Consider the following 26978-nt stretch of genomic DNA (forward strand, 5'->3'; position numbering starts at 1 on the left):
AACGTTCAATTATTATTATTGGTCCGGCACCGCAACCAAGCGCGGCCAATCCGCTCAGCGCAGGGCGGGTCATCTCAGCATCTCCAGGTTGGTTTGAGGGAAAAGGGGAGGGAGCACTTAAGTTCAACTTTTCAGAAACAAAATTTCGGGGTTTTGTTCGGGTGTTCTGTTTGTTTTTTTTGGGGGGGGGTGGGTTTTGCGGAGGTGGGAGGGAGAGGTTGCTGGTTGATGTTTTGTGGCTGGGACAAGGGCAGCGCTGGAGTTGGACTGACACTTTTGGTTTGCTCCGCTGCTGCGGGCTCCGCCAATGGGAAAGCCCTGGCTCTGCCTGCATCCGGGTCTCGGAGCTGGCCAGCTCGCTCTCCGGGAGGGCGAACAAACATGGCGGAGGTAAGGAGACGCCGGAGCGGAGCGGAGCCCATAGCGACCCCGACCTCCCTCCCTCCCTCCCCCCCCCGCCCGGCCGGAGGCGGGCAAGGCTCGGGGAGTGGGGGGAGAGAAACCGATAACCTCGACCCAACGTTACCCCCCCGCAACCGGAGACGGCCGCGGCTCCGAGAAGCGGCGAGCGCTCACTCCGGTTTGCGGGTAAATAAGAGATGGAGGGAGAGCAGCGGGCACCGCCGCCGGCTTCCCCGAAACCCCTTCTCCCCGCGTGTGTGCCCCGGGACGGGGTGTGGGGAGAGGGGAGGGGTGGGGGGTGATTTGGGGTTATTTTCGCGGGTGGGTTGGGGCTGCTTGTTGTTGTCGATGCCGATGCTGGTCGCCGCTAGGCCCCGGCCGGTCCCTCCACCTCCTCCTCCTCCTCCTCCTCCACCTCCACCCACCGCCCCTCGGTCAATCGCAGTCTCCCTTCGCAGCGAGAGACGGAGCGCCCGGTGCTGTTTCACTGCCGGCCTCCATCAGGAGGAAGCTCCGCTGGCGGCGGCGGCGGACCCGGTAACTTTTAGTCTCGGCCAAGGCTCAAGGGGAATCTGTCCCGACAAGGCTGGATGGGTTTCGGGAGCTGGGCGCAAAACGTCCTGCGAAAAAAAAAACCGAAGGAGCAAAGCTAGGTAAAGGGCAGACGGAGGAGGAGGAGAGGCAGGCGAGCGGTTTAAAAAGAGAGGAGCGAATACGGGCGCTGTAGGTTCGTCACGAAGAAGGGCAAAGAAACAAAGTGGGCAGAAGTACCGACCAAACCAGCGGGGAGAGAGGAACTTGAGATATCGGATCAAGAGTAAACAGTACAGTCTCTCGCCTGCTCCACCTTCGGTATGATCATGGCTGATCATCGTTAGCACTTCATGTTGTTACTTAAAATTTATGATTGATTCTCGATTGGATCAAACTCCCAATTTCTCGCCCGTCTCCCACAGCACACCAGTTCCAGGGAACAAACATCTCTGACTTAAAAAGTGATGCAACATCCACTCTCCCCCGAATAGTGTTCCAAAATTCGCAATCCTTTCGAGTGAAGAGGTTTCTTCTCTTGAATTCAGCTCACCTTTATCCTTCTATGGTTCTTCAGTAACTCAGCCTCTCATGGTAGGACAACTCCCACCCCATCCCTGAACTTTGCTGGTACCATTCCGAGTATCATAGAATAACGACTGGGCAACTGGCCTCTTTCCGCACTATCTAGTCTGCATCAACCTTCTGAGAAACATTCCACCCAGACCCTCACACCTCAATAAACATGGCCAGTCCACCTAACCTGCATGTCTTTGGACTGTGGGATGAAATTGGAGTACCTGGTGGAAACCCATGCAGAAATGGGGAAAACACACAGACTCAACACATTCTGTCACCCATGGCTGGAATTCAACCCAGGTCCTTGGTGCTGTGACAGACAATACAAAGTTAGGTGAGAGCGTAAACTGCAAAGACAACACAGACTGCATGAAATTAGAAAGTGGGCAAAGTGATAGACGGAGTATGGGGAAAATGAGAGGTTCTTCACTTTGTAAAAAAATACAGAAGTAAAACATTTTTTCAAAGATGTAATACTTCTACATGTTGATGTTCAAAAAGACGTGGGTGAGCTTGCACAACATAAACAGGAGATCAACATGTAGACTGAGCAGGCACCTTTAGAAGACAAATGACACAGCTATCTTTATTGCAAGGCAATTGGAATTCGAGATTCCAAGAGTTGGGCTGAGAAATGGCAGATGGAGTTCAATCTGGGCAAATGCAAGGTGATGCATTTTGGAAGATCCAATTCAAGAGCGAACTTCACAATAAATGGAAAAGCCCTAGGGAAAATTGACGTGGATAGGGTGGATAGCAAGAAGCTTTTTCCCAAAGTGAGGGACTCATTACTAGGGATCATGAGTTCAAGGTGAGAGGGGAAAAATTTAAGAAAGGTATGTGTGGAAAGTTCTTTACACAAGGGGCGCTGGGTGTCTGGAACATATTGCCGGTAGAGGCTGGCATGATAGCATCACTTAAGATGTATCTGTACAGATACACGAATGGGCAGGGAGCAGAGGGGTATAGAAACTTAGATGGCAGGTTTAGATTGAGAAACTGGATTGGTACAGAATTGGAGGACCAAAGGGCCTGTCCCAGTGCTGTAATTTTCTTTGTTCTGTTAAGAACATCTTCCTATAATTGTATGGCTTTTTGCTGAGGTCACTTGGAGCAGTGGCTCAATTTTGGTCTCCATGTTTGAAGGAAAGATATATGTGGTCAATAAATATGTTTCTGTTGTCTTGTGGTTATTATTTTCGCCAAATAGACAAAATGTCCTTGGTTTGTAACTGGGCAGAAACAGGGCTGCTGCTTACACATTCGATTTGTGTCTGCATGGGTTTTTTCAGGGTGCTCTGGTTTCCTCCCATAGTTCAAAGATATCTAGGTTAGGTAAATTGGCCATGCTAAGTTGCCCCGGGTGTTCAGGGATGTGGAGGCTAGATGCATTAGTCAAGAGAAATGTAAAGCAATAGAGTCTGGGTGGGATACTGTTCGGAGAGTTGGTGTGGAACAGTTGGGTCAAATGGCCTGTTTCTACAGTGTAGGGATTCTATGATTATACCTGGCTTATATCATGAGTTTTAGATGTTAAATAGCTGAAGATCCAGCCTTGATTCTTGTGCCACTCCACTATTCACAGCCTGTCAACTTGTATTTTCCCTGCTGATCACTGCTGTCTCTCTCTGCATGCTAATATATTACTTATTACCCTTCTTTTGGGTATGAACATTTTGTGTCACACATTATTGAATACCTATTGGCAAGTCAAGTATGTAGCATCTACTGGTCTTCGTTCATCTTCCCTGCTAATTGCATTCTCAAAAATTTATCAAATACCTATTGCTATTTATAAAACCATGTTGACTATGATCTTGTTTATCTGTGCACTGTGAATTAAGACTTTCTTAAGAAATTCTAGTGCTTGACTGATAACTGGCCCATTGTGCACAGCTTTCTATTCTTCAATTCTTAAAAAATAAGGTTAAATTTGCGAACTACCAATCTGCTCTAGAATTGGGCATGGGAAGCAGAGGAAACAGGTGGGGTCCGAGAGAGCTATTGAGCAGGCAGAAAGATGAAGGAAAGGAATTGTGTAGGTAGAGGAAGAGGAAGGGTGTGGGAGAAATGAGAATGTGTGAGAGAAGAATTGGGCGAATGCAGGAAAGGAATAGGGAGAAGGAGGATATCAGGGAATGGTGAGGGGGAAAAGGTAAGGAATTGGGCAGGAAAAAGGAGGAAAAGCATTGCAGGTTGGGGGCATGAGTCATGGGAAAAATATTTAGGTGAGGTAAATTGAGAAGAAGGGCTTGAGATTGGGTAGACAGTGGGAAAGAGGAATCTGCTAAGGAGAAAAGGGGATTGAGAGAAAATGACCATATTGGACATTGGAGCAGGTAGAAAGTTGGAGAGTATGAGAAAATGAGCAGTGAAGGAAGAAAGGTAGAGAATGGTAGAGAGGAAAGATGCAGAGGGAGAGAGGATGAGAATGGGGAGGGAGGTGTGTAGGAAGCAAGTGGTAGAAGAAACAATATTTTGACATTTGCGTTTATTTTGAGTTTTTAATGTGGCAAAGCATCTTCAAGTGCTTCGTAGCATTGTTTACCAACAAAATTTGATTGTGAGCCACAGTGTGAGATATTGGGTCAGGAAGATGTAACTGTTGAACAGTATCTTGAAGGACGTCCGAGTTAGCAAAAGCACAACTGCCAGTGCTGTAGCAATTGAAATTAGGCTAAATTGGGGATGGGTAGCCAGACTTTGAGAGTTCCAGGACAGGAGAAGCTTTCAGAGATGGGGTTAAAAGCTAAATAATGCAGATGGAAGGTCGTCATTCCAAAAAGCTGACTGGGTTTCTCTCCACAGATGCTGCCTGACCTGAATTTCTCCAACTATTTTTGTTCTTATTTTAGAGGTGGAGAATTGAGAGGCCACGGAGCAATATTTCCTCCCAAGTTCTGCAGCAACCGAAAAGTTCCTATATGGGCCACGCACAAGTCAACTTATTCAATTACTCAAAAAAACCTGAAAAGGCTACTAACTTAAATTAGTATGAAATAAAGTTAGAGCATTTTAATGGGATTTGAGAAAAGGAATTTTAAAATCAAATTGTCAGATGATCACATGAGTAAATGGGACTTGATGTGTGTACTATAAGTAGACTTTTCAAGGACTTCCAGTTTATTTAGGATGTAAACTGGAATTTGAATCAAGAGTGTGTCACTAGATTCAGAGGTAGCAAAGGCATGGATGAGCGTTGCAGCAGCTGAGCTGGTCACAGTCTGCGTTGGGTGAGGTAAAAGTAATTTGTTTTAGTGATGGAGTGAACATGTAATTGAAGCTGTTTTCATGGTTGAGTGGGACACAACTTGCAAATATTCAGTTTCAACCTGAATGGTGGCCAGGGAGGGGGATAGATTTGCTTTGCTTTGCTCTTCCTGGAATTTAATTGGAGGAAATTTCATCTCATCTAGTATGAGATGCTGGACAAGCAGTTTGACAGATTGGGCAGTTGGGGGGGGAGCCTGACATACTTTTGAGTGAATCTGCCAAGAGACAGCTTGTGGGTGAGCTATAGATCCTTGGACTGGGATTTAGAACAGTACAGCACAATACAGGTCCTTCGGCCCTCAATGTTGTGCTGACGTTTTATCCTACTCTAAGATCAAAATGACCTGCATACCCTACATTAGTATTTGTTTGTTGAGGTGTGGATATCACTTGAGGCCATCTTTGTCAATCTCTAACTGATCTTGTGACGGACCCACAGGGCCATTAGGGAAGGAGTTCCAGGTTATTGACGCAGCAACAAATGAAAGTATGGTAGTGATCCAGATCCAATTTATTTATTGTATATGGCTTGGAAGGGTAATAGGGTGCAGAGTAGTGAAGTTCCCTTGTGCTCTTGTCCTTCTCTGTAGTAGAGGTCTTGGATTTGAAATGTACGATCTAAGGAGTCTTGGTTGTTACTACACTGAATCTTGTAAATGTTGCACACTCCTGCTACTGTGTCATTGGTGAAGTAAATAAATGAAAGAACTGGTAGATGTAGTGCCGATCAAGTGGGATGCTTTGTCCTGGATGGTAGGACCATAAGAAATAGGGCCAGCAGTAGGCTGTTCATCCCCTCCGCCTGCTCCACCATTCAACAGGTTCATGACTGTTCTGGTGTTCATCATGTCCACTTCCCTGCCTTTGCTTGTAACCCTTGATTCCCATACTAATTTAAAAATCTATCTATTCAGCCTTTAATATGCACAAGGATTCTGCCCCCTCAGCTCTCTGTGACAATGAGTTCCAACAGCTGTCAACCCTCTGAGATAATGTTGAACTTTTTGAGTGTTGTTGGAGCTGTACCCACTTAGGCAAGTGGAGAGTACTAATTCATACTTTTGAATTGTGTCTTGAAGGTAGTGAATAGACATTGAGAAATCGAGGGCTGCAAGATTTACAGCCTCTGATCTGTTGTATCCACTGTATTTATATGGCTGATTCTGTTTTTGGTTCTTCGTAAATCTCAGTGAGGAGTTCAGCAACAGTAATGCCATTGAACATCAAGGGATGATGGTTGGAGATTCTTGTTGGAGATGGTCATTACCTGGCACTTGTATGGCACAAATGTTACTTGCCCAAGGCTGGATGTTGCATCTGAACATAGATTGGTTCTGATCTACTGAGGGATTCGTGGCAGGGAATTGGTTTTGTGGGTAAGTGAGATAAGCCCCCCAAGTGCTTCTTAGGTGAGGGAAAGGAGCCAAAGAGACGGACTGGGTTTGAGGTGGGCTGGTAAGATCGAAGAAGTTTAAGAGTCAACAGGCAGAGAGTAAAAGGCGGAGTGAGAAAGCAGCTAGGGAGTAGAGGTGGTAATTTGATCCAAAGTAACTGTAGAAAAATATTACAACTGGGGGAAAAAGCAGCTGGGAGAGAGAATGTTCAGGAGAGGAGGCAGAATAACAAACGTGGTAACAGTAAACATACAGGTCATTCTGCTATGTTTCATCAATGCAAATTGGCGGTAACGCGATTTGATGAATTGTTGTTTGGATAATGCAAGCTTTTCTACTGATTGAGTATAGTGGTTTTCTAATACAAATCTACAGCGTGATTTTCTATAGTAGGTATCTGTAGTCCGATTTTCTATAGCATGAGGAACACAACTGTTGTGTTACAGCAGAACGACCTGTATGTGCGGGACTGGGAGAGGAGGGCTTTTTCCAAGAAAGAGTAAATAGAAAACTTCCGGGAAAGGATGTGAGAGAGAGAGCAATATAACTGTTCAGACAGAGAGTAGAAGCCTTAGGATGCAGTGAGAGAAAACTATGAAATGAGATGACAATACATCTATGAACGTGGATAAAGATGTTTGGAAGCAGCTGGGAGAGAAATGTGGAGACAGTATAGACCAATTAAGGAGGAGGAGGAGGAGAGGGGGGAAAAAAACAGATACTTGAGGCAAAACAAGATTCAAGACCCTTTGCAGGAGTGTTACACAAATTTTGATACTGGGCCAGATATGAAAATATGAGGTTAGTTAACAAAAAGCTTTCTCGCTGCGGTGCATTTGAAAGTGTGTTCATGGAGGGAATTGAGGAGGAAAAGTGTAGAGATCCAAGGAAGGAATTACAGTGAAAGGATTTTGGCAGCTGAAGATATTAAATTTGCAGTTGCCAACGCATTGTTTTGTGATACTACATGTGCAATAGAATGTGATCTAAATTGATCTTTGTCTCTTCTATTTTGCGTGGAACATGATGGTTGAAAGCTTTTATTCAAGGTATTAGAAATACAGCAGTGAGTAACTCACCTCCTGACTTCCCAAAACCTGTCCAACATCAACAAGGCATAAGTCAGGAATGTCATGGAATAATCCCTACTAGTCTTGAGGAGCGTACCTCTGTCAAGACTCCAGCTCAAGTAGCTTAACACAATCCAGGTCAAAGCCTCCTACTTGATGAGCACCACATCCGCATGCATTGCTTCTCTTACATGCTCAGCAGCAGCCGTATGTATGATCTGCATCTTTGTGCAAAATCGTTATGCAGCATCTTCTAAATGCATGACCATTCTATCTAGAAAGACAAGAGCAACAGATACATGGGAACAGCACCATCACCTGCAAGTTTCTCTGCAAGCAACTCACCATCTTGACTTAGAAATACGTTGTCATTCCTTCATTGTCACTGAGTCAACACCCTGGAATTCCCTCCCTAAGGCTATTGCAGGGGTTCAAGAATACATCTCACCACAATCTTCTCAAGGGCAACTAGGGACAGGCAAGAAATGCTGGCCAATCAGAAACATCCAGGATCCACGAGAGTTTTAAAAGAAAATATGGTTGATTTATAACTGTCTTATGTAGTGGCCAAGCACTCCATTAAGTTCACGGACAATTAGGAATTTACCACAAATCATCCTTGCCAGTACTGTCCGCATTCCATCTAAGGATAAAATGAAAATTAAATGTCAGACAGCAAGGCAAGCTTCTACCAGAAACAGAAGTAAATTGCAGGTGAAACTCCATAGGTATGACTGCATCTGATGGAAAAAGGTAGTGTTCAAATTTTGTATTGGGTGACTTTTTCAGAACTAATAGCAGCTAATGAAAAGTGGTATTTCTGCTGTTGAGGGGTATGAGGGAGAGGTGAAAATAGAGTTGAGAGAGTGACAAATGAAAGGGGGAGGTAAACAAGGGGATTAGAGATAGCAGGTCAGTACAGAAGAGAATCTGAATTGGTAATGAGAGCTCAAAGTAGGAGAGAATATGTAGGCTGTGCTGTAAGCAATGCATTTCATGACAGGTCCAGAGGTGGGTTTCAAAAGAATGGAAGGACATAATCAGGCTGTAATGTTATTGAACGCGATGCAGGAGAGTCCCCAAGAGAACATGAGATGCTGTTCTTTGAGCTTATGCTGAGGCTTGCTGAAACATTGCAGCAAGCCTGAGACACACATGTTGGAGTGGGAATGCAGTGTCTTGAAGTGGCAGGCACTGGAAGCTCTGTTTAATATTTTTGTACAGAACGTAAGTGTTCTGGAACGTGATCACCCACTCTTATGTTCAGTTTTCCCCCACCCCATAGAGACCACACTGAACAGTGAATATAGTAGATGAGATTGAATGAAGTGCAGATCAATTACTGCTTTACCTGGGAGGTATTTCTGGGGTCTCGAAATAAAGGAGATTGGAGATTAATGGGCCTATATTACACCTCCGATTGCATAGGAATGTGTTAGGATTGGAGGGGAGTGGACCAGGGTGTCCTAGAGAGATCAGTCCTTGCAGTAAGCTCATGGCACCACGCTGGATGAAAGATTAGTTTAACATCAAAACAAGGTGCTAGTCAAACTTGGCATTAATGGGAAAGAAAAAGCATTCACTCAATAAAAACACTGAGAGACTAAAGCAAAAGTTGGAAATCTGAAATCGTTAAAAATGCTTTTAAATAGGTCAGACAGAACCTGTGGAGGAAGATGATCTTTCATCAGAACTGGATAGACTCTAGGGTAGAGATATAATAATATAGAACCAGAGCTAAACTGTTTTGGCAGAAAACAGCGCTGGGGGTTAAAGAACATGGTGGAGAAAAGTGATGAGGGCTCATAAAGAAAAGCTGATGAGAAGAGGAAATATTTTAACACTAGGCTGACCAGAGAGATATTTTCATTAAAATCTGCCAGTTTGGAGTGAAGAGGAAAAGAGACCAATTTTGAATACGTAGAGAGGCAGGATGAATAGAAAAAATAAATACCTTGACTCCTATCCAAATTTGAAATTTCTGCTCCATTGTGATTGTATTTCCATTGCAGTTCAGCTAATGGCGGACCAGTACTAATGTCTAAGAAATTGCAAGCACTATTCCATGATCTTTTACAGTAACTCATTTTTTCTAAAAAAAAGTTCCAAGTGGGAGCAGACATGAAAAGGTAGGAGGAAGATGGAACAAAGTATGGGACAACTACTTAGAATTGATAAATTGCAGAAAACTTTATTAGGAGAAAATGCAGTGAAGTGAGATTTCGCATTAGACCCAAAACTGATAATGTCCCATATCAAATTAGTACAAACACTGCATGGTAATTAATTGCACCAGTTTATGGGCAGTGGAAAGGCCTATAGCTTTTTTTAAAATCCAACAATGACATGGATATGTATGTTTGAGAAGCTTTTTTTCAAACCTGACTGCCAGTGAAGTTAAAAAGATAATTCTATATAGTGTTCTCTTTTATCACTATATGGAGGTTTGCAAGTGGTGGGCTAGACATTGATTTAAAAAAAAGTTTGTTTTTGTGATAAACCTTGTCTTACATGTTTTTGTGCTGCATTAGATAAATATTTGATTTATATTTTCAGTACATTTTGAAAAGACCATAAGATGTCATAGAAATATACTTTTCAGCCCATCGAATCTGCTTCACCATTCAACGAGATCATGGTTGTCTGATTATTCTGAAAATACTTTTAGTTTATGGAAGATTCTACTTTTGGCAAGATATAAATTATTTTGAGATTAAGTTTGAGCTAAAAAATCCATTAGTACAAATCTGTACAATTTAGGCCAGATTGCCAATTGGAGTCAAAGCGAAACCCTTGAACCATGTTCAGTGCTTAACACACCTTTATTCAAGAAAAATGAAGATTTTTAATTAATACATATTTTTAAAAATTTGTTTCAGGCTTCCTATGGAAGTTCAAGTCCAGGTATGTGCTAATCTCCTTCACTTCCATTCCTGCTCGTAGTGAGAAATCAGTTTTCAAGGTGTTTGGGTATCACCCTTTTACATTGTTTCAATGGTTTGAAACAACTTTTCTTTTGTAAATTATTATTGGCTCCATCCTAAAAAGTAAGAGTGAAATGCGGGTTAGGTCATATGTTACAACAAATAAGTTACAACTGAAATGATAAATGAACAGTTAGATGTATTTATGAACAATTATGTGTTGAGCTAATTCAGTCAAATCTCTTATTTTGCAATGATGGGAACAGAGATGAGATTTCTTCAAACCAAATTAATTGCATTGTTTGGATTTTGTGAAAATTGTTTGACAGTATTGTGAAGGATGTAAAGTTCTGGCTTTCATCTTTGGCCATCCACTTTAATCATAAATGCAAAGATAGTCTATTCATTCTCTTGATGTCGATGCTGCTCTTAAAATTAGGATATTTATAACAAAAAGGTTAGATAAGAATTTGAATAAAATACTAATATTTAAATATTTGCAATGTAGTATAACATTAGCAACCTCTCTTTCAGGCAAAGAAACTCTTAAGCTTTTTATTAATTTTTTTGGCTCTGGCATTCAATCAAAATGTATACTGATTGCCTCTTGCAAATGTGAAACATTTAACATATTGTTCAATGTGTGAGGGAGGAACAAAGCGGAGATTCTAATTAAATTCGCAAGAAGTTGAGGCGAGTGATGCTCTTAGGTTTATGATAAGATTTTATTTTGACATTACTTTGACTTTGCAGTAATGAGCCTGAGATTGACGGACACACCTGAGATTGACGGGATTTTTTCCATAATTGTAGCCACTGGTACAAATCAGTTCAAATATAGCTATGTAGTTAAAATTTGAATTGGTTTGTTTGTGTGTTTGTGGAAAGATATAGTGGTGTATTGGCTATGTCACTGAACTCCATCCAGACGCCAAACTAATGCTCTGGGGACATGGATTTAGCTCCCACAATGGCATCTCGTAGAGTTTCAATTCAGTTAGTGTCACTAATAATGACTGTGACAACTGTCATTGATTGTTGTGAAAATACATTTAGTTTATTTTAGGGAAAGATATCTGCCATCCTTACCCAGGCTGGCCTACCTGTGATTCTAAACAGCAGTACGGTTGACACTTAACTGCCGTCTGAAATGGCCTCCCAAATCACTCAATGCTGTGGGTGACAAATGCTTATTGTGCAAGTGCTTCCCACATTCCATGAAAGAATAGAAACCATATTTGAGCTGTGGTTTTCCAGTTTAAATTATCGTCTGATGGGTATGTTTCTTGAATAAATTGAACATGTGTTTTTAGGTAATCTACAACAAAGTGTGTGTATGATGCAGGCACTACAGTTTTCCCAAATTTAGTTTTATTGCAATATCCTACTAAATCAAAAGTGCAGCTTATCAGTTTAGTGGTGAAGCAGCCCTCTTTCGTGTATCGCTAAAGTGCCATTAAGGTAATGTAGCATTTACATCTGTTGAAGTACTAAAGATTGGTCAGCAGGGGTCCAGTCCATTTATTAATGAAAGATCGGTGATATTGTTACTGTCCATCAATCAGGTATATCGTGAATTAACTTTAATGACCATCTACCATTCAGGAATGTATTTCTTTTGTTTACTTATATTCTTTAACCCTGCACGAATAAGGAGTCTGTGTGTACATAAAAGGAAATGCAGTACTTGCATGAGCAAACAATAAATTTAGAATGTTGGATTCAGGCTCCATTAAACAATTTTTGATAATAGATATTTCATGAACATATTCTGCTTATTTGCATATTCTGTTTTAAAACCTGTACCTTCTATTTTATTTAATTTGAGTCAAATGCATCTTTAACTTTGGGCAGCACTCTGATTATATCTGCCTGTCGAATGGGTTTCTGTAGGTTTATTTGATTTAATGTTCTCTAATTCTGTGCAAGTGTTTCATTTGTCAGTATTCATGGAAGTTGTGTAGATATAAGTTTTTTTTTAAAGAAATGAATCTTATACCTGTAATACTTTCGTGGTTATCCCTAATGGTGCTATTGTCTCTCCTACTCTTTCTCACTTCAGAAATGGTTCAGTCGCTAGCACATGCACAGTTGGGATAACAGTAGCAAGTGAGATATTTCACATACTAAAGATTTTAATGTTGTAGTACATTGAATAAATCTCTGCACCTCTGATTTTTGTAAGCTGTCTGCACCCATTATAATTTTTCTTTCCCCATCAGGATGGTCTGAAGGCCATCTTGGTCGAACAGTCTCTATCCACTACCACCCTCCTTTGCCTGGATAAACTTATTTTCACTTTGAAAAACGATTCCTTTTTCTCATCTCTCTTTCTTTGGTCCCAGTTATGTCTGTCTCATTGTGGACTATGTAGAACTTTCCTTGTTTTAGAACTGCTTGTTTGGGGGAATCACTTGGCTCTTTGTCTAGTACATCAGTGATGTCACTGATGCTGCTTTCTGCCCTCGTCTGGACTTGGAAAACTTAAATCAGTTTTGCTTCCAATTTCCATCCTTCTCTCACCTTCACTTGGTCTGCCTTTGGCTCTACCATCTTTTCCTTGACCTCTTGATCTTCTACTTCTAGGGATAGGCTGTCCACCGAATCCATTACAAATTCACCAACTGCCGCAGTTAACTCAATACATCTCCTTACACCCAGCTTCCTACGAGGATCCATTCCATTCTTCCAGATTTGCCATCTCCGTTGCATCTATTCTGATTGTCCCCTTCAACTGTGGTCCTGACTATGGTTGAGACCCCTCCCCACCAACACCCAAAACGCACACAATTCCCATGCAAAGCAGAAGGTGTAAGACTTGTCCATTGATCACCATCATCCTTGTTGTCAAGGTCCCAAACACGTCTCCTTTAAACCTTATGGCCCATACCTTAAAGCTATGGTCACTGACCCTCATCAAGGGAAAAAAAAATATTTCTGTCTGCCCTTTTAAGTTTCTGTATCTTGCGCATGCCCACCCTGAATCTCCTCTGCTCAAAGCAGAACAATCCCAGTCTATCCAATTTCTTTTCATAACTGAAACTCTGCAGCCCATGTGATATCCTGATAAATCTCCTCTGCACCCTGTCCAGCACTATCACATCCCTCCTATAACGTGCAGCATTAGACTTTTGTTTGCTTTGCTCATTCTTTGAGAGGATTAGTGTTCTGAGGATATTATTCCAAATTTATTATTCATAGTTCAACTAGTCATCAGTGAAAACCACCTTTTTTCGAACTGGAATGATAGTTATGCATATGTTTGAAGTGAAATTAGAGTCAAAGAGTCATAGAGATGTACAGCATGGAAACAGACCCTTTGGTCCAACCCGTCCATGCCGACCAGATATCCCAACTCATTCTAGTCCCACCTGCCAGCGCCTAGCCCATATCCCTCCAAACCCTTCCTATTCATATACCCATCCAAATGCCTCTTTAAATTGTACCAGCCTCCACCGCATCCTCTGGCAGCTCATTCCATACATGTACCACCCTCTGCGTGAAAAAGTTGCCCCTTAGGTCTCGTTTATATCTTTCCCCTCTCACCCTAAACCTATGCCCTCTCGTTCTGGACTCCCTGACCCCAGGGAAAAGAGTTTGTCAATTAATCCTATCCATGCCCCTCATAATTTTGTAAACCTCTATAAGGTCACCCCTCAGCCTCCGACGCTCCACAGAAAACAGCCCCAGCCTATTCAGCCTCTCCCTGTAGCTCAGATCCTCCAACCCTGGCAACATCCTCGTAAATCTTTTCTGAACCCTTTCAAGTTTCACAACATCTTTCCGATAGGAAGGAGACCAGGATTGCACGCAATATTCCAACAGTGGCCTAACCAATGTCCTGTCTAGGTGCAACATGACCTCCCAACTCCTGTACTGAATACTCTGACCAATAAAGGAAAGCATACCAAACGACTTCTTCACTATCCTATCTACCTGCGACTCCACTTTCAAGGAGCTATGAACCTGCACTCCAAGGTCTCTTTGTTCAGCAACACTCCCTAGCACCTTACCATTAAGTGTATAAGTCATGCTAAGATTTGCTTTCCCAAAATGCAGCACCTTGCATTTATCTGAATTAAATTCCATCTGCCACTTCTCAAATCCTGTTGTAATCCTCAGATCCTGTTGTAATCTGAGGTAACCCTCTTCGCTGTCCACTACATCTCCAATTTTGGTGTCATCTGCAAACTTACTAACTGTACCTCTTATGCTCGCGTCCAAATAATTTATGTAAATGACAAAAAGTAGAGGGCCCAGCACTGATCCTTGTGGCACTCCACTGGTCACAGGCCTCCAGTCTGAAAAACAACCCTCCACCACCACCCTGTCCAGCACTATCACATCCCTCCTATAATGTGCAGCATTAGACTTGCGTTTGCTTTGCTCATTCTTTGAGAGGATTAGTGTTCTGAGGATATTAAAAGGTCTTTTACCTTTGAGCTAGTTCTGTATCTAAATAGCTAGTTCTCCGTGTATTCCATGAGATGTAATCTTGCTAACCAGTCTCCCATGGGGAACCTTGTCGAACACCTTACTGAAGTCCATATAGATCACATCTACTGCTCTGCCCTCATCAATCTTCTTTGTTAATTCTTCAAAAAACTCAATCAAGTTTGTGAGACATGATTTCCTATGCACAAAGCCATGTTGACTGTCCTGAATCAGTCCTTGCCTTTCCAAATACATGTACATCCTGTCCCTCAGGATTCCTCCAACAACTTGCCCACTACTGAGGTCAGGCTCACCAGTCTATAGTTCCCTGGCTTGTCTTTACCGCCCTTCTTAAACAGTGGCACCACGTTTGCCAATCTCCAGTCTTCCGGCATCTCACCTGTGACTATTGATGATACAAATATCTCAGCAAGAGGCCCGGCAATCACTCTTTAGCTTCCCACAGAGTTCTGGGGATTTATCCACTTCTAACCATTTCAAGACATCCATCACTTCCTCCTCTGTAAACTGGACATTTTGCAAGATGTCACCATCTATTTCCCTACAGTCTATATCTTCCATATCCTTTTCCACAGTAAATTTTGTTGCAAAATATCCATTTAGTATTTCCTCCATTTTCTTGTTATGATTTGTGGTTTGAAGTGTGCTGTTTTAATAATTGCTATGAGGGGCTTATTTATTTGGGGAAAATAAAATCCCCTTTCAGTTTTGGGCAGTTTGTCAAAACTGCTTGTGGCAGACTGATACTCCTGAGAAAGGGAGATAGGTTAGGTCTATTTTAAAAAAAAAAGCATTATCTCAGCATAAGGTGTTTAGTTAAAAATGTGACAGACCGAAACTGTTTGGTTGAAGCTCTGAAGGGGTTGTTTGAAACTAAAAAGCTAAGTTGCATGGCAGTCTTCAGGAAGCATTTATCAGATCCTCAAGATTGAGAATTGAAACCACGGTTAATTTAAACCTGAATATTCTGAAAGCAGAGGAACTTCTCTCTGTTAGAGTACTGGAAAGCAATGTTTTTGGGATTAATGGGATTGTAGTTTCAAAATCGTTAAATTTGTGATTATGTGTAAAAAGTTGATTAGTTCTGTTTTGTCTTTGTTTCTTTTACTTAGGCAATTTCTGTTTTATAGTTAAATCTGAAAATGTAGCATTGCATGCTTGTTTCAATGAAAGGCAACCTCTTTAAAATCAATCAAACCAAAATATGATTGATGAAGCCAGGTTTCAGCCGAGGACCTGACTTCTCCAGTGGGGGTGCATGGTGGGATTTTTGAAATCACTGGATTAAGGAAGTTCAGTGTCTTTTTAGAAGTAACAGCTGTGGTTCTGGACATAAAATCCATTGTCTTCTGCGGATTGTTGTATGGAGTTTGAAGATGGTTATGAATATTGCCAAGAGCTTTCTGAAGTGGAAGATTAAACAGTGGATAATTTGAAGTCTTTGATTAAAGCTAAACTGAGAAAGGTAGCAGATAAGCTGAAGTTAGAAGTAAAATCAGGATCTCATGAGAATGAGATGCCTCAAGCATTTGTCTGGTTATCCAACATTTGGAATTGGAAGAACGAAAATCTGAAATTGAGTTGTCACAGCTGGGATTACCCAAGATAATGGTAGAAATTAAAACACTTGATTAGAGGAGAGAGAGAGAGAGAAACTAAGACTGACAAAGGGATGCAAAGTTAAGAAAACTTGGATTGGAAATGGTGGAAAGAAGAAAACAGAAATGGCATATCAGAGGAAAAAGAAAAACAGAGAAAATGGAAAGAAAGATGGAATTGAGTTTGGGACCTTGGAGAACATGAGTTGCCGAAGAAGGATTTGATTTAACTTAATGATCCATCATTAATGCCTCAGTTTATTAAAGATGGAGTTGAAAGGTATTTTTAGTTCATTGGGGAATATAGCTGGACAGGTGAAATGGCCGAAAGTGGTTTGGACCTTCAAAAGTTTAGAAGAGTACAGCTGTGACTCTGTGCTTCAGCTGGTCAAAAAAAATCTGAAGAGTGCAAACTGTCCAAGACAATAATCAATGCTGAAGAATTAATGCCTGAAGCTTATCAAATAAAATTTAGGACTACAAAAGAAAGAAACCTAATCAGACACTTGCAGAATTTGTGAGGGACAAGTGTATGTTGTGGGAACATTGCTTTAGATTACTTAATGTCTGATGATACTCTTTGTCTTCCAGAGGGGTTAATGAAGGGATAAAGAAAACAATTGAAAGCATTCTTGGAGATTAAAAACCTACTTTATTCTTACAGAGTTGGATTACAGAATGACTTTGTAAATTGAGAGGTTGAAGTAGGAGTAACAAAACAAATTCCTGAGGAAGAAAATGATCTGGCAGGTCAAGAATATTAGTTTTATTAGGTGTGGTGGAGCAACCAATTGAGGTAAAAGAAACCAAATTGTTATAAGAGGAACATTGTGGATTATTTTCTGACCTTGCTGGAGCTCTACCTTGGGACCATTGAGGTGATTTAAAAAAAAAGACTTGTTCAAGCAGGAAGGTGGCTTGGAAATGGTATGAAGAGAAACAAGTTTTGGAATTTAACAAAAAAAATGAAGTTGAAAAGACCAAGAATCCAATGTTTAACTGTTTTCTTACCTTGAAATACAAGTGGATTTGACATTTGAAAATGTTGCATCCAGTGCTTGCTCAGAAATTGAATCAGAAACCTGAGTGGTGGTGTTTTTAAAAATGCAGAGTACTAATGAGAAAATGGAGGACACTTCAAATATCTGTCGTTGAGGAACCAACTGTAGTCCATCAGTGGTAGTTCTATCTGATTATCATAACTAAATTTTACTATTGCTTAGACGATTCAAAATGGCAGGTTACTTAAGTATTAGGGAAATACCAGCTATTATATTAAACATTTTTATTGATGAGGATGAAGTATAGACCTAGTGTTGACATGAAAGACTAGATACTGGATTAGTGGTGCTGGAAGAGCACAGCAGTTCAGGCAGCATCCAACGAGCAGCGAAATCGACGTTTCGGGCAAAAGCCCTTCATCAACATTATTCCTGATGAAGGGCTTTTGCCCGAAACGTCGATTTCGCTGCTCGTTGGATGCTGCCTGAACTGCTGTGCTCTTCCAGCACCACTAATCCAGTATTTGCTTTCCAGCATCTGCAGTCATTGTTTTTACCCCATGAAAGACTAGATGTCAGTCATGACACACACCAGTTAGTCAGAAAACCCAACTCCTAATTAAACCTGCATTTTTAATTCTAATACCAATTTTTGAAGAACCATTTAGCAGAGTCACAACAGATTGTGTTGGCCTCCTAAAATCTGGAATGGGAACCAGTATCTTTTAATGATTATGGACTTCTTCCCAAGATTTCCTGAAACAGTTGGAAAAAATGTAAATGTAAAAAGGTTAGTTTTTGAAAATAAGATAGAGATTATCCAAAGAAATACAGTCAGATCAGGACTCAAATTTTATGTCACAAATATTGTCACAAAACAAATGAATACTTAGGAATAAAACAATTTGCATCTTCTGCTCATCATGTGCAATTGCAAGGTGGTTGAAAAAGATTGCATCAAAATTTGAAGACCATAATTAAAGTTTGTTGCCAAGAATGTCCTCATGTTTGGGCTAAACAAATTGCTTTGGTACTATTTGCTATCAGGAACATACGATTTAGTACTTTTAAAATAAGATATGGACATAAGGTAAGAGGAGCACTTAAATTGATTAGAAAAATTATAAACTGAAGCTCATAGTGATTCCAACCCATGTTTCAAGTTTGAGAGAAGCTTTTTCGGGGAATATGAGTTCGTTAAACAAAATTTGAAAGGTGATCAACACAGTGGTGTGTACATAAAAATAGCTGAAGTTCAGTTTTGTTTATGGAAGACACGATTAGTCTTACAAAAACAGATATTGTTGGAAAGGCTCAGCAAGTCTGGCAGCATCTGTGAAGAGTTGACATTTTGGGTAATGATAATGCTGTAGCTATAGAGGTTATTTTGTCCTGGTTTCTTTTGAGATAGAGATTGAACAAGAGGTGACGAGCTGACGAGTTAAGACCATTTGAGTAAACTGCATGGGAGGCCTTGGTTTTTTTTAAACAACCTGAATGGGTGCGGCCATCTCTTAGATTAGGATTTCTGGGTTTTGGTTTTTCAGTAGTATCAGAAACTATTGGGACCTTTACAGAGTTGGAAGCTTCAGTGAATTTCTCCTGGCTGCTACTCCCTCTGAATTTCCTGTGTCATTTTTCTTCCTGGATTGGAGAATTTCATATGAGAATCTATGTCTGAATTTGCAATTTTGACTAAGGGTGTGTTTATGGTATATTACTATATTGGAACAGTTATTTCGTAATAGTTACCATATCTATTATTCTGTTAAGTTTTTCAATAGTTGAAGTTATTCTAAATTCTTCTTTCTTTAGTTGAACTTTAGCTACAGTGTTCAAATAAATTGTGCTTTGCTTAATGTCAAGTAGTTTGCCAGTTGCATTATATCTAGAACAGGCACTCAATATTTGCCTTTAAAATAAGAAAGGACTTAGGTCGAGGCTACTTTAAAATAGTTTGGTGGTGCCTGGACTGGTCCATAACAGGGTCCAGTGACCTTTCCTCAGAACTGGTGGTTGCTAAGAAAAAGTTTTTTTTTTTTTGCAGAACATAGGGTAGAGGGAAGGGTGGAAGAGAAAAGAGTTGGACAGACAAAAGAGTAGATAATGATTAGCCTGGGAGAATGTTAGCCACCAATGTATCCGTTAGTAGTTATTCAATGTGTGTAATAAACCGCGTGGGAATAAGGACTGGTGTTTGGGGTAAGGACCGAAGCGAAGGTGCCTGAAGCCCTAAAATTGTTGAACTCGATTTTGAGTCCAGAAGGCTGTAGAATTTCCAAGTGGAAGATGAGGTGCTGTTCTTCCAGCTTATGCAGAGTTTTGCTGGAGCACTGCAGCAAGCCTGAGACAGAGGTGTTGGCCAGGGAACAAGGTGGTGTTGAAGTGACAGGTAACTAGAAGCTCTGGGTCCAGCTATGTTAACAAATGTGAGGTTTTGGCAGAGCCTCACTAAGAAGCTATTCAAACTGGCTTGTTTCACTGCAAGATGACAAGTTTCATTGCTTGTAATTATTTTTCTCTGAGTGAACCTCTGTAATTCGTGCATGACAGCAAATCTGAAGCCAGAAGTCGATTGATAAGCGTGGATCCTCTGAACAGCTGTGTACAGGGGAACCTTGATTATCCGAATACCAATTATCTGAATATCAGTTTATCCAAAGGAGATCTCGAGGTCCCGATAGAAACATTACATCAAAGACTTGTTTTCAACAGTGATCGTGTCTTTTGTTACAGTGATTAAACAGGCACCATCTCCAAAAGACTGACTGCCTGCCCCCTCTCTCTCCCCACACCTTTCCCTGGAGTTCTGCAGAGAGGTGTACCCTAATCTCTTCTCTTCTCTTTCTCTTCGCACCCACCCCCCCCCCCCCCCCCCCCCCCCCCCCCCCCCGCCCCCAGTTTCCCAGGAATAATGACTCTCATATTGTCCTATGCAGGACAAACATGGAACCTGTCAAAAATTTGCAGTAAAAAGTTGTGTGAGTGCGCTATTTGGAGACTTGCCCCACAAAGGGAGCTGGACTGAGTTGGGGGGTGGGGTTGGACTGGGTTTTTGGGGGGGTGGGCGGGGTTAGACCGGATTCCCGTTTGAGGGGGAGAGGGTTGTGGGGCAGTGCTGGTCCGGGGCGGGGGGGGGGGAGGTGGGGGTTGCGGCGGAGTTGGTGGGGGCAGGGCCTCATGCACTGTGTGCTGCTGCTTGTCTCCTGAATGAGGAGCAGACTTTAAAACTCCGAGCCCCAGAGGAAAGGCATTTAATCAATTTTCCGAATAATCGATTATCCGAACGAAATAGTGTCTGCCCATTTTGTTTGTGTAATCGAGTTTCCACTGTATTAGTTTAGTTACCTGTCTCTGTGAAGCCATTAAAATTAAGGTTCACTGAACCTTGTCAAATCAAAAAGAAATTAAATGATGTTTTTCATGTGATGAATATTCTACACAGGAGAGAGAATTGGCGAGTGTATGGTTTAATCTGTTGAAAAGATAGTGTGATGGGCAATACTCAGGAGAAAAATGTACGTACAATAGTGAAAGAAATAGGGCATGAGAAAGAAATATAAGAACAACTGGAGAATGAATAAGAAATTGAAAATTCAGAAGTTGATCCTCCAGTGATCCAATTTGTAAACATGTAGGTGCTTAAACGATTAAATGTTGTATCTTCCAAAAGATTTTCGAGGTGACTTACGAAGATTATTACCTAATTATAAGCCAGTTTGTGGGAATGTGCCAGAGAGAACTTTTGACTGATCATTTTAATTTGGGGGTCAGTTACCGTTAAAATAAAACCCTTACAGATTCAATCTGATCGAATTAGCTCAAGTGAAGAAAAAGACTAAGTTGACGATGGGCAACAACGTTGTTGAACTGAGTCGTAGTAGCTATCATGATGGTGCTGAAACTGAATGGATCACAAAGATTCTCTGTTGTTATAATGAAAACAACATGATGACGAAGACAGACTTGTATGTTATGCCAAGGCAGGAGGATTGCATTGAATGAGTTGGACGAGTACCATTTGTTATAAAGTATGGTCTTGCTAAAAGGATATTAGCAAGTTACGCTGATTGATCGAGCCAAAGACATATTAACTTTTTGTAACAGTGGTAGGAGTTGATCAATGCAAAGACATGCCATTTGTTAGGAGAAATGCAGCAACAGCATTCAACAGTTAACCAGTAAAGTCATTGAGTTTTAAGGTTATTTGGCTATGCTTATGACAGTTGAGTTGATTTTGGCCACATCTGCAAAGAGCATTTACACCACCTGACCAAACTTTGATTTTCGAGAACAACCGATTTGATTCCAAGTATGGTAAAGGTGAATTTGGCGAGGCAAAGGTGTCTTTTTATAGGTCATGTGGAACAACAGCAAATAGCATCTAGAGAAACCTGAGGGCTATTTTGGATCTTCCTGTGCCTAGGACAAAATGTGAAATTTTGCATTATGATGGTATGATTAATTCTATGGTAGGTTTGTTCCAAAGTTCACTGTCATTGTACCTTCAGATTTGTTAAAGAAAGTCAGAAAGTTTGAATCGACACAAGTGTTAACAAGTCTTTGAAAACTTAAAAGCTATGCTAACAAATGTGCAGGTTTGGCAGAGCCTAATTGAGATGCTCTTCAAACTGACTTGTTCCACTGCAAGATGACAAGTTATAGTCCCTGTAATTATTTTTCTGAGTCAACCTCTGTGGTTCATGCACAGGAGCAGATTCTGAAGCCAGAAGTCAGTGCTGGGAACATACTGATTTGGTGTGCACGGACCCACTGACCAGCTGTTGGGGGAACGTTGGTGATGAGATTGGAATTGATCAGTCTGTCGGTTACTTTACAAAAAAATGTTAGCATGTATGTTCTGAAGTAAGTATTTTAAATAAGGATATTCTAAAGGAAAAGGAGCCATTGAGTCTTGTGATGGTTCTATACCATGGTTTGATTATGTTAAAAATGTTTCAAAGTGCCTTTGGAAATTTGGAAGCTCTTCTGAAAACCATCTGGTTTTCCAAATTGAGAAGCAGTTCAGATACTGAAAATTTAAAATTTGATTCTCTGACAATCTTGCAAGCACAGAGATGCTTAAAAAGTTAGATGTTATATCTTGCAGAAAATTATTGAGGTGAAGGCCATAACAGATGATGATTGTTGATCATAGAATGCCTATACTGTGGAAACAGGCTATTTTGTCTAACAAGTCTACACTTGACCCTCTGGAAAGTATCCCACCTCGACCCATTCCCCTCCATTTCCCCAGACTAATACACCTAGCCTACACCCCTGAGCAATATGGGCAATTTAGCATGGCCAATCCATCTAACCTGCACATCTTTGTATTGTTGGAGGGAACAGGAGCACCCGGAGGAAACCCACGCAGACATGGGAAGAATGTGCAAACTCCATACAGACAGACAGTCCTTGAGGCTGAAATCAAACCCATATCCCTGGCCCTGTGAGGCAGTGCTAACTGCTGAGTCGCCGATTTCAGAGGGCGAGTTTAAGGACTCCTGTGCAAGAAACAGCTGAAATGACTTGTCAAACAACTGCTTCGTCTAAATAGCCAGGAAAATCTAAAAGCTGCATGTTTAAAACCAAAACGTTATCAGGTGGAAGCAATGTTAAATTTGATTAGCATTTTTATTAAGTGAGTGCAATATCACCAATAGTACTAATGACAAGCATATAAAGGTTTGAGGGGAACGGCATTACACCAGAATGGATTGTTGAGAATCAGAATGTAGTAGCAGAGAGCAGGCATATAACCTCCTCTCAGTGCCAAAATATACAGGAGGAGGAAAGACACATAATTTGAACAGTGTATTCCTACAAAATGAAACACAATTCCTAAATAATATTTTACATAAACAAATGCAAACTTTAATTTGATGGTCTTACTGATCTCTGGTGCAAGGTACTTGAATTGTATTCAACAAATTTGCTCCAACCTCCCCAACACAAAGAAGGCAGAAAGCTTTACCTGTTTGTAGAATATGCCTAAGTTATTGTTAATTCGACTGTAAAGAAATATTTTAGAATAGTTGTGAGATCTTTTCGCTGCTAGGTGATAAGCGACGTTTCCAGTCATTCTATTTCTCTTGTGCATGGACCACCAAGGTGGAAGAAACTTTTACTTTTTACCTGCTGAGACAAAAATTGTGGCAAAAAGTCAAGTATTCCAATGGTGTTTAATTCTCCAATTGTCTGTTTTAAAAATTGGTCATGTTTCTGGAAAAGTAAATGCTATTGTGGAAGCTTTATCAAGAGCTTTGTCAAGGAGATTGATGTTGTGCTCATGACCTAATGTAAAATAAGGTTGTTGTGCAAGTCATTGTTGAATGACAACATGTTACAACTATTAGTTTGACAGAAGTAGTGTTAGGATAATATTTGATAAATAATTAAAATGCTTCTTAGACAAATTTTCACTGTGGGGAAATAAAATGTGGCTTATATATATTTTAATATTTTTTTGGATTTTTGAGTTTTGAACTAGTGGCACATAGATTTTTGTGTACCTAAACTAGTTCATGTTTAATTATTATCTTGTAGGTATTTCTGTAGCCATGTTTTTTTTTAAAATTGTGTATGTTGTGTGTTGGGAGGGTAATAGGAATTTGTTTACATTGGGAGAATTTACAGGTGAGCAATGTAAATAGTACAATGCATTCTGCTTTCAGATAGAAAATTGTGGAATTTTGAGGAATTATGAAGGGAAATGCTACTTGCTTGGGCGAGGGGTAGAAAAACTGCTTTTTAGTTTCGTACGGAGCAGTTTGCAGACATCTTGGCTGAAAGCTTGGTTATACAACTTTGTTCCTGAGAAAGAGATGTTATTTACAACTGTTAAGAAATGGGTTGCTTCATTGAAAGGAGCTTAATTTAACAATTCCAGACCGGAACTATTCAGTTAGAAGAGATTATTAGAAGTTGAGAAAGTCAAAGCTCAGTTGTATGAAGATTTCACAAAGTTTCTCAAGATGCAGAATTGAAGCTTCAGGATTAAGTTCTGTAGTTGTGAAAGAAAAGGGAATTTTCTCAAGTATGAATATTGCAAAGGGTTTTTCGGGGATTACTTGGATAGTATCTTACCAAGTGTTTCAAAGTCTTTAAATTTTATTACATTGTTCTGTTTTATCATCATTTTTGTAAACTTTTGAACTTGTGTTTTAATGTTAAACCTGAATCTACAGCACTGCGTGTGTGTTTCAGAGAAAGACTGCCTTGTTAAAACTGAAAAAAACACCAAACTGAGATACCTCTTTTGGTCTTCCCTTTTACTTTGTTCTTTGTCTGACTTTGATGCTTTCAGTTGTCAGCAATGAAGAAGTGTTCAAGAGTTCTTTTGATGGGGCGAAGTTATTCTGAACTTATTCTTTCTATTGAATCATCATAGAATGCCAGCAGTGTGGAAGCAAGCCATTCGGCCCATCTAGTTCACATCGACCCTCAGCAATCTATCCAGACCAACCCCCTACTCTAACCCTGTAATCCTGCAATTCCCCATGGCTAATACATTCAACCTGTACACCTCTAGATACAATGGGAAATTTAGCATGGTCTACCCACTTAACTTGCACATTGTTGTGTTGTGGGAGGAAGCCAGAGCACCCAGAGGAAACCCACAGACACTGGGAAGATGGATTGGGTTTGCACAGTCACCCAAGAGTGGAATCCTAGCCAGATCCCTGATGCTGTGAGGCAGCAGTGCTAACCATAGCCACCATGCTACCCTAAGTTTTGATCATGTATCTTACTGCAAAAAGCATGCATATGCAGAATGACTGAACTGTTTCCGAATCCAACAGAAAAATCACGTCACAAATCACTAAACCTACCTTCATGCACCCACCATCCCCTCTCTCACAGGAAGGCAAAAAGTCAGAGGGCCTGTATAAAATAATACAAAATTTACTAGATTATACACATTGATCTAAAACCGCAAATTCTTATGGAGTAGGTTATATAATTTTATTCAGCTATGCCTAAACAATGACATCCACTGAAGACTCACTGCATCAAGATATGGGAGAGTCTAGTGGCAATCAGAGGAAATACAGGACCAACGTTGTCCAAGTCTTTGCAATTTTCTTGCTTGTTGCTGGAGAATCCACAACTACCAACTGTGAATATGCATGATTATGGAAGTGCATTTTAACTTCAGGAATTGAAACATTTTTAGTGAGCACCATTTGGCATCTGTAGGAAAATTGCTTAAGTTATCACCTAAAACTTTCAGGAAAATAATTTCAAGATTGAGCTTACATTTCTCAAATCTCTGTGACTAATGGCAAACTAAGATCCCGTGTCAAACTTTATGGTTAGCGTGCATACCCTCTCAAACTTTCTGGTGTTCCATTTTGTATGGCTTCTGTATTGTGATATGGATAGTACTCAAAGTTAATATTAGACTCAGCCATGCATTATTGTTGGGATTGCAAGACAATTTCAACAGATTTAGTTCATGAGCAATGCATTAAGCTGGCAAAAAGGGGGCAAGGTATTGACTCTGCAGCAGCTTGGATCCTTATTGCCTGACCTGAAGACAGTATGAATTTTGCAGTCTACTTAAGTTGAATGGTGTCATAATCATATGATTTAGTGCAGAAGGGGGCCATTCGGCTCATTATGCACACAGAGTGATGGGAATCCTTGACGTCAACTCAATTGCTCATGATCTTTCTTTTGCAACTTTTCATTCCTTACTTTTGTTTGTTTCTAGTGCTAGTTTATAGTGTTACATCTCTTATTTGCTCTTAATTGTCTTAATTTTGGTTTAATTCTTGCATTTGAATATAATTTATTTCTCCTATCTTGCCCTCTTACCCACTTGCTTCCACCTTTTGAACTGTCATTTTTATTGTAAATGTATTTGTATAGAAGTTTGTGTGGTACATTTTCACACATCATGTTTAATACCAAAAGAATTATAACTCCCTGTGCTTTTAAATTAAATAACTGATCTTTCGAGCCATCTAATGCAAATCAAATTGGTTACCAATATGTTAGCATGATATCTATTTTTGATGTGATTTATTTACCTAGAACACAAAGCTGAACATATATCCAAGATTTAAGATGCTCATTTGATTTGTTTTTACTTTTATAGTTGGCTCATTGTCTTCTGAGGATCATGATTTCGACCCTACAGCAGAAATGCTAGTGCATGAGTATGATGATGAGCGAACACTTGAAGAAGAGGAAATGTTAGAGGGAGGGAAGAATTTCACATCTGAAATTGAAGATTTGGAGAGGGTATCTAAAGTTTTTTTTCCTTAATGGTAATTAAAGTTAAAGTCAAACTGCTGAACCAGTAAAATAAAACAAGTTGAAGATGTCCATCTTTATGCACTCTGACTCTCCAACATCTGCACTTTTCACTATCTCCAAACTGCAAAAGTTGGAAATCTGAAATAACTACAGAAGTCGTTGAAGAAACTCTGGTCTACCAACATCTTTGAGAGAAGTGGAGTTAATGTTTTGAGTCCAGTGACCCTTTGCCACAATAGTTAGTTAACTCTGCATCTCTTTCCACAGACACTGCTAGACCTCCTGGATTTCTTCAACAGTTACTGCTGTTGTCGAAGTAGTCCTGTTTAATGTTATGAAGTTGAGCAGTAGTCTTTCAGATTTAAAATAAGGATTTGTAAGATTGTGAGAATGCTCTGTGATTAGGGGTCAATAGTGTGCGCAAAACAGTTGTTGATACTCTTGGGTAGCATCAAATGAGGTTATTTTAAAAAAATGTCTTTAT

At 40.4% G+C, this 26978-nt stretch overlaps 1 protein-coding gene across 3 annotated transcripts in view; it reads left to right on the top strand.

The window, feature by feature from the left end:
• The first annotated feature begins 267 nt into the window (after window positions 1–267).
• LOC140477410 (mesoderm induction early response protein 3-like) overlaps window positions 268–26978 on the top strand; it is an 83777-nt gene continuing 57066 nt past the window's right edge. The window contains exons 1-3 of one of the 3 annotated variants that reach the window (XM_072571251.1): window positions 296–390; window positions 10129–10153; window positions 26334–26479. In XM_072571251.1, the coding sequence (XP_072427352.1) occupies window positions 382–390; window positions 10129–10153; window positions 26334–26479 (180 nt within the window). In that variant the 5' untranslated portion in view covers window positions 296–381. Of the gene's footprint in view, window positions 391–10128; window positions 10154–26333; window positions 26480–26978 lie in introns of all 3 variants that reach the window. The other 2 variants (XM_072571272.1, XM_072571261.1) reach the window with 2 other exon arrangements.

The sequence above is a fragment of the Chiloscyllium punctatum genome, chromosome 1 (genome assembly GCF_047496795.1).
Source record: "Chiloscyllium punctatum isolate Juve2018m chromosome 1, sChiPun1.3, whole genome shotgun sequence".
NCBI lineage: Eukaryota > Metazoa > Chordata > Chondrichthyes > Orectolobiformes > Hemiscylliidae > Chiloscyllium > Chiloscyllium punctatum.